Source organism: Temnothorax nylanderi, unplaced genomic scaffold (assembly GCF_030848795.1).
Source record: "Temnothorax nylanderi isolate EJ_2023f unplaced genomic scaffold, tnyl_v1.0 TNYL_tig0363_pilon, whole genome shotgun sequence".
Taxonomy (NCBI): Eukaryota; Metazoa; Arthropoda; class Insecta; order Hymenoptera; family Formicidae; genus Temnothorax; species Temnothorax nylanderi.
In genome coordinates, this window is record NW_027249425.1 from 1 (window position 1) to 8173 (window position 8173).

At 44.5% G+C, this 8173-nt stretch overlaps 1 protein-coding gene across 1 annotated transcript; it reads right to left on the reverse strand.

The window, feature by feature from the left end:
- Positions 1–1460: 1460 nt before the first annotated feature.
- Positions 1461–3266, reverse strand: LOC139781793 (uncharacterized). The gene is made up of 2 exons (XM_071720690.1): positions 2227–3266; positions 1461–2154 (listed from the first exon to the last, which is right to left on the reverse strand). Exons 1-2 carry the CDS (start codon positions 2292–2294, stop codon positions 1581–1583), a joined length of 642 nt encoding a protein of 213 aa, XP_071576791.1. The 5' UTR covers positions 2295–3266; the 3' UTR covers positions 1461–1580.
- Between the last annotated feature and the right edge of the window lie 4907 nt (positions 3267–8173).

The following is an 8173-nucleotide window of genomic DNA, read 5'->3' on the forward strand; positions in this document are numbered from 1 at the left end:
TGCTTGAAAAAGAAATTCAAAAACCTTAATAATAAAAAGTCATCAGGTATATATGGTATCCCCAATGTAGTCCTGAAACAGATACCACCACCCATGATCCAAATTTACGCAATACTCTTTAATAACCTACTGAACCACAGACACTACCCAACGCACTGGAAAAAAGCAGCAGTAGTCCCTATATTAAAAAAAGATAAAGACGACGCGAATCCAACAAATTATAGACCCATCAGCTTGCTACCAAACATTAGTAAAATATTTGAAATGGTAATAAATGACGCATTATTAGTTGAATGCGCTAAAAATAATATACTTCCGGAAAATCAATTCGGCTTCATAGTAGCTCCATTTTTTCGTGTTTATTTCGGTACTTATGAAACTTTTTGTGGTGATTCAGAATGTTATTCAATGATCAAAGCTTCGGGGACTGACAAAAAAGTGGATTGCTTTGGGTGGTATAGCCACTCACTTGTGCAAAAAAAAAATTTTTTTCAAGTCATTTTGGTATGTCAGTCATTTTGCACCATAATTCTTTGATATATTCTATGACTATTTGCAAATTGACTGACAAAAAAGTGGGTCGCTTGTGGATGTAGGGCCGCCCAAAAATGTCATTTTTTTCAAGTCATTTTGGTATGTCAGTCATTTTGCACCATAATTCTTTGATATATTCTATGACTATTAGCATAATTGACTGACAAAAAAGTGGGTCTCAAAACCCTCATAAAATATTGTAAATTCCACAGTTTGCGACTTATGAATTTTTTCCTTCTTTGAATTCACCATTGATGGTCATCAGGACTCATTTTAGTAGGTAAGCTAGGCGGGTTCTAAATGAAATGTGGGCGAGGGGGGGTGAGGGGCGGGGGGTATACCGCGGGGGGGGGGGGGTACCGCGTTTTCGGGCGCCGCGAGGAGGGGGAGGGGGGGAACCGCGTTGTTTGCCGCGCCGCGGGCGGGGGAGGGGGGAACCGCGTTTTCGGGCGCCGCGGGCGGGGGAGGGGGAACCGCGTTTTCGGGCGCCGCGGGCGGGGGAGGGGGGAACCGCGTTTTCGGGCGCCGCGGGAGAGGGGTCCGCGGGGTGAGGGGACCCGCGTTCGCGTTTTCGGGCGCCGCGGGAGAGGGGTCCGCGGGGTGAGGGGACCCTCGTTCGCCTTTTCGCCGCGCCGCGGGGAGGGGCGACCGCGTTTTCGCCGCGCCGCGGAGTCCGCGTGCAACGGCCGCGTCGGTCCGCGTGACGTCACACGGCACGCTCCCGCTCGCGTTATCTCCCCCTCGTAGATGTTCTCTCGCGCCCCCGTCCCCCGTTCGCGCGCGTCTTCACGGTCGCGCGCGATCCCTCTCCCCCGTTCGCGGTCTCTTTCGCTCCCGGCCCCGTTCGCGTTCTCGCCCACGACCGCATATCTTTTCTTCGCCGACGATATTTAATAGTTTAGATCTTAATATATATATTTAATTTTTAATATTACATTTAAGTAAACGATAAACGAAGACAGCTTAATTCTAATGATAGGGAATGAGATGAACGGTAAATGAAAAGGAAAAATAATTAAAATTTTTTTTAACCATATTATATGCATTTATTTATCATGTAGCGCATTATACACAATAGTATCGGCAGCATACGCCAACAGTTCGCAATCTATTAGCGAATTTTTATCATAAACTTCATGCAAGCTTCTAACTGCATTACATTTATCGGTAATACAATTTTGACGTAAAATTGTTACAAATTGTTTAAATTTTTTACTTACGCCGTGAACATTTTGACATAGTTGAAAATATACATTTTCGACGCAATGTTCTAGTTCGAACAGGAAGAGTACGGTTGACGGTTTCATGTACAGGCTGGTGTCGCACGATGTCAACTTTACAATATCTGCGTCACGTATTTTAACGAGTTCCAGATCTCGAAACGCCAGCGATGATGGCGCCGATGACTGCACGAGTCGCTGAATATCTGCACGTTTTTCGATGAATGTCACCCACGTTGCATGAGGCAGAATTATCCGATTGCCTCGGTTATCACCAATATGTATATCCACAGAGGACATAGGTCCCGCGTTGATTCCGACATCCAAAAATTTATACGCTGTCGATGTCAAGGCAAATCTCCTTCCCAAAATACGAGGCGTGTAGCGGGGTTTATCAAAACTGAAAAAATACAATTATGTTTATAAAAGTTTTTTTTTTGCACAAGCATATACGAAAATTAGCGGTACTTACTCATTGTGCTGTTTCTCGCACGTTTCATCCTGAATCGGAACGTAGTAGTTCGCACCATGAGTGTACATCGTAACTGGAGGCTGTTTGCGACGTACTCGAACCGTATCAAACTCTTGACTGCGCTCTAGAATCCTCGTAGACTATTTATACGTACAAAAATGCGAATCTTGCAAATAGCGCCATTGTACGGCTGCTGCTGCATGGTGACCACCACCACATATATGTTAAATAAGATATCTTTGTCAAGAACATTCGTGATGAGATCACCTCATCGGGCAATAGCATCAAATATGATTTATTTTCAAAAGCATACGTGTCTCGCAATGATTTCACCGAACACGTGCAAAACTGCAAATTTTGCAATTTCGCATAAGTCAATTGCGCGATATTGTTTTCAAGAACATGTCGCGACGTGTCTCGCGATGATTTTATCGAACACGTGCAAAACTGCAAATTCTGCAATTTTACATAAGTCAATGGGGCGTTATTGTTTTCAAGAACATACATGTCTCGCGATGATTTCATCGGACACGTGCAAAACTGCAAATTTTGCAAATAGCGCCGATGTACGGCTGCTGCATTGATACAGATCAAATCACCGAAAGTCAATGGCGCGATATCGTTTTCATGAACATACGTGTCTCGCAATGATTTCATCGCACACGTGCAAAACTGCAAATCGTAGATTTTTCGGAAGGCGTAAATGTACGGATGCTGAGATAAAATTAGATATGATAAAAAAACAAACGATGCATCATTAGTAGAATATAAATTGATGAATCTGGGTGATACGCTTAGTAGTCGAGGACTGGAAGTCGCGAGTGCAACAAATTGTGTCAGAAAGAGGAACATGGAGCAAGAGTTGTTGGACCAATCCACCCTTTTAAATTCGAGGGAAGACTTTGCCGCGTGGGAGCAACGATGCGACGAGTTTATCGAATCGTTGGAAGAACAAAGCCGAATTAAACGGCCACGATTATCGATCGGTCTCAAACAGTCGTTGGTCGCCTGTATCGCACGACTCGGAGGTCTGAAAGACTCGGTACGTCAACGTTTTGTGCATGTGGGTGCAGGATACAGTGCGAGTGAGACAGGACTCAGATGGCGCGAGATAGATACGGCTTTTGAAAGTCGTATACTGACCGGTGTGGTAATAAATTCCAAACACATCGACCCTCATCAATTTTTCAAAGATGCGAGAGACATTGTACTCATTCATGTGCGGAACGTCATGCAACGACATGACAATGTAAAAATAAACACAATGTTTAATGGTGAATTTGTTGCGGGTGACAAACGCGCGAATAAAAGTATCGCAACGAGAAACTATGAACTCTTTCGTGAGTCCGATCTGTGTGAGTGGTACAAGCGACACGTCATCGAGCCTACCCTAGCATCGCTGGAGGAATTCCAGGAACGTGATAGCGGATGGGCGTTGTCGCGTATACTTAATTTGACAGTTAACATAAACAAATATAATCCATTGCACGCGGGGTGTTTTGTGGAAATACCGCGAGAAATTAAAATGAAGAGAGCGGTGATAAACGTGCGATCAATGGGCAATGCATGTTTCGCATGGTCAGTGGTGGCTGCTCTGCATCCAACCCAAAGAAATGCAGATCTGCAATCGTCGTATCCTCATTACACGTCGGTGCTAAATCTTACAAACATTAAATTTCCAATGACGTTGGATCAAATTAAACGGTTTGAAGATCACAACGACATCTCCATCAATGTGTACGGTATCGAGAAAAAAACAAGGAACTTGCGATCTTGCCAATACGGGTTACTGGTCGAAAGATGAACAGACATGTAAATCTGCTGTACATGCAGGACGACAACGTGGGACATTTTGCATGGATCAAGAACCTGTCCCGCCTCGTGAGCTCGCAATTGAGCAAGAAAAAGAACAAAAAATACTTTTGCGATCGGTGAGTATACATCCTAATAAATAATAAAAATAATTTTTACGTAAAAATATATTTAAAAAAAATTCTTTATTTACAGATGCTTGCACTACTTCAGCTCCAGCGAGAAATTGGAAGCCCACACCGTCGACTGTCAGGAGATGAACGACTGCGCGATCAAGTTACCGAGCGATAACGACAAGTGGTTGGCCTTTAAAAATCACGGCAGGAAGGAACGAGTTCCGTTTATCGTATACGCCGACCTTGAATGTACCCTGGAGAAGATGGAAGCGGATCCGGAAACGTCCAGGTACACATATCAACATCATCGCGTGTTTAGCATAGGGTACTACGTGCGCTGCTCGTACGACGACTCGCTATCAATGTATCGGTTTCGTCGCGATAAGGATTGCGTCGCGTGGTTCGCTGAGGAGCTAAGACGTTTAGCTCACGACGTAAAGACAATCTTGTCCACTAATATACCCATGGCGAATTTCACGCGAGACGAGTGGGAAAAGTTTAACAGCGCAACGCACTGTCACGTGTGCGAAAAACCGTTCGAGCCAGACGACGTGCGAGTACGCGATCATTGTCATCTGACCGGTCAGTACAGAGGTCCCGCGCACTCAAACTGTAATCTAAACTACAAAGATTCGCATTGCATTCCCATAGTTTTTCATAATTTATCTGGCTACGACGCACATTTTATTATAACGGAAATAGCAACAGCGTACGAAGGACATGTAGACTTGCTCCCAATTACAAAAGAGAGATACATTTCATTTACAAAAAACGTTAAAAGCACCGAAGATAAAGATAAGAAAACTTGCGTCAAATTGCGATTTATCGATTCGTACAAGTTTCTCACCGCTAGTCTCAACAAATTGGCATCTTATCTAAGCAAGGATAAACTGCGAATATTGCAACGCGAATTTTGTAAAATATCCGCAGAAAATTTTGATTTGCTGACACGAAAAGGCGTATTTCCGTATGAGTACATTGACTGCGTCGAAAAGTTGGAGGACTCGTGTTTACCACCGCGCGACTCGTTTTATAGTTCATTGACAGGTGACACCGTATCCGAGAGCGATTACGCGCACGCCGTCAACGTCTGGCAGCGGTTCTCCATTCGAACGCTCGGTGACTACAGCGATTTATATCTCAAAACCGATGTCTTGCTGTTGGCCGATATCTTTGAAAATTTTCGCGATAGCTGCGTCGCGAGTTATGGACTCGATCCGGCATATTATTATACTCTACCAGGTTTTACGTGGGACGCTATGTTGAAGCATACGCGTATCAATTTCGAATTGCTCACCGACATTGACATGGTCATGTTTATCGAACGCGGTATACGCGGCGGTTTGAGTCAATGTTCAAACAGATACGCGCTGGCCAACAACAAGTACATGCAGTCGTACGATCCATCGAAACCGTCGTCATATCTGATGTATTTTGACGTAAACAACTTATACGGCTGGGCAATGTGTCAACCATTGCCTTACGCAGATTTTCAATGGGTCGACGACGTAACCGATTTTAATGTTATGGATGTTGCGGTGGATTCCACGATAGGCTACATTCTCGAAGTCGACTTGGAATATCCGCAACATCTTCACGACGCGCACACTGACCTACCATTCTGTCCGACGCGTGATAAACCACCCGGTAAGCGGCAGGACAAGCTCCTCGCAACATTATACGATAAGAAACGTTATGTAATACATTATCGCAACCTGCAGCAGTGTACTCGTCACGGTCTCCGTATATCAAAGATTCACCGCATATTGAAATTCGCGCAATCTCCATGGCTTCGCGATTATATAGAACTTAATACGAAATTTAGAACATTGGCCAAGAATGATTTCGAGAAAAATTTATACAAATTGATGAACAATGCTGTGTTTGGCAAAACCATGGAGAATGTGCGCAATCACGTTGACGTGCGACTCGTGACTCATTGGGAGGGTAGATACGGCGCGGAGGCATTGATCGCGAAACCAAATTTTCATAGCCGAAGCGTCTTTTCGGAGAATTTAGTAGCAATAGAAATGCGAAAACTCGAGGTGAAGTTCGACAAACCAATCTACGTGGGTATGTGCATCCTCGATATATCCAAGACATGTTTGTACGAATTTCATCACGAGTACATGTTACCGTTGTATCGCGACAAGTGTAAAGTCACGTACACCGATACTGACAGTCTCATTTATCACATCGAGTGCGAAGATGTGTATGACACCATGAAGCGCCACATTATTAGATTTGACACAAGCGATTACGCGGTCGATAATGCGTACGGTATCCCACTCGCCAATAAAAAAGTTCCGGGCTTAATGAAAGACGAAAATAACGTTGCGATAATGACCGAATTCGTCGGGCTTAGAGCAAAGATGTACGCCTTGCGAGTAGACGGTATGAAAGATACGAAAAAAGCTAAAGGTGTTAAGAGTAACGTCGTAGCCAGGTCGATAACATTCGACGATTACACGCGGTGTCTGCGCGACGAAATTGAAATGACACGACAGCAGACCTGCATAAGATCCAAACAGCACGAGGTATACACCGTGTCCGAAACGAAAATAGCTCTAAGTCCGTACGATGATAAACGATACATTATACCCGGTTCTACCGAGACGCTGCCATGGGGGCATTATAAAATACCACTGTAAAATACAATTGTAAATACATTTAGATATTTATGTAAATAAATGACTCATTTGTATGTATAATATGTTTTTATATTGTAATAAATTTTTACAATACATTATTCTTGTGTATCCATGAATTGTGTGAATTATCAAATCCTAACCACTTTACATAAACCTCATCCCCCCTTTTGCGCAAAACTTTTTCAACGAGATACACGTCGGGATTGGCAACGCAATGTAACTCGTATTCGTAGAAGCCGCCGGCGACGGGTTTTCCGCAGGAATCTTCCAACAGATACGTCACGGGATTAGTTTTCTGCACTTTGACGATTCTAAACACCTCCGTGGTCCAATTTGGCGTGTATCCTTTCTCGAAGATTGTCTTGAATTTACTCACGCGTACCGAGTCGCCCACTTTGAATCGCGCGGGAGCAGCGATCTTTACGTGGCTGTACACCGTTGTTAGGAGCTTGTCGGCGATCGCGGGGGTAACATCGATGGGTCGCATACCGATAGTTCGATGCTTTCGCGCGTTGTAATCCGATACGAGACCCGGCAGCGAGTCGATCCATTTGTAATTTCCGTTGAGCGTAAACATTTTCCACATATCGTTCTTGAGCGTGCGATTGAATCGTTCGACGACCGATGCCTTCATTACGGAATAGGTCGAATAGTGATTGATATTATGTTTCTTCAAGAGTTTCTGCACGTTTGCGTTGTAAAATTCTTTGCCCTTGTCAGTCTGCAGATTTTTCGGACATCTTCCGCCGTCTCGAATTATTTTCGCTATCGCCGTAGTAACCTCGGTTCCGCTCTTGGCCTTGAGCGGTACGGCCCATGCGTGCTTGCTCAGCACGTCGATAACGGTGAGTATGTAGTAGTAGCCTCTGTTGAATCGCGTGTATGGACGCATCTCGACCACATCCGCCTGCCACAGGTCATCGTATCCGCGCACTATGACGCGTCTTCGCGAAAAATTTCTTCTCGCAGGAGCGTGTAGTTCTTCCACCAGCCTCCGTTTCTCAGTTGATTGCTTCTTACTAGCCATGACGCTGACGCGCAACTGACGCAGAGATCAGATGTACGTTCTTATCTATTCGCGATGATTCGCAATTACATCTTGAATCATCTTTTGAAGTTCGTTTAGGGTAATTTGCACGTTATTCTGGAATGCGGCCATCTTTCTCTCGATTTCATCCTGCTGATCTTTCAAAATTTGCACGCTCTGCTGCACGTAACGTTTATTGGCGGCATCGCCATCATCTACAGGCGGCGCTATCCGTCGAATCTTGCGCGATTTCGCGTCAAAGTCGGTGGCGACCATGCAAAGAGCGTTATCGCGCACGTAATTTCTGATTAATCCGCTCCATTGATAGTACGGTTCCGCAC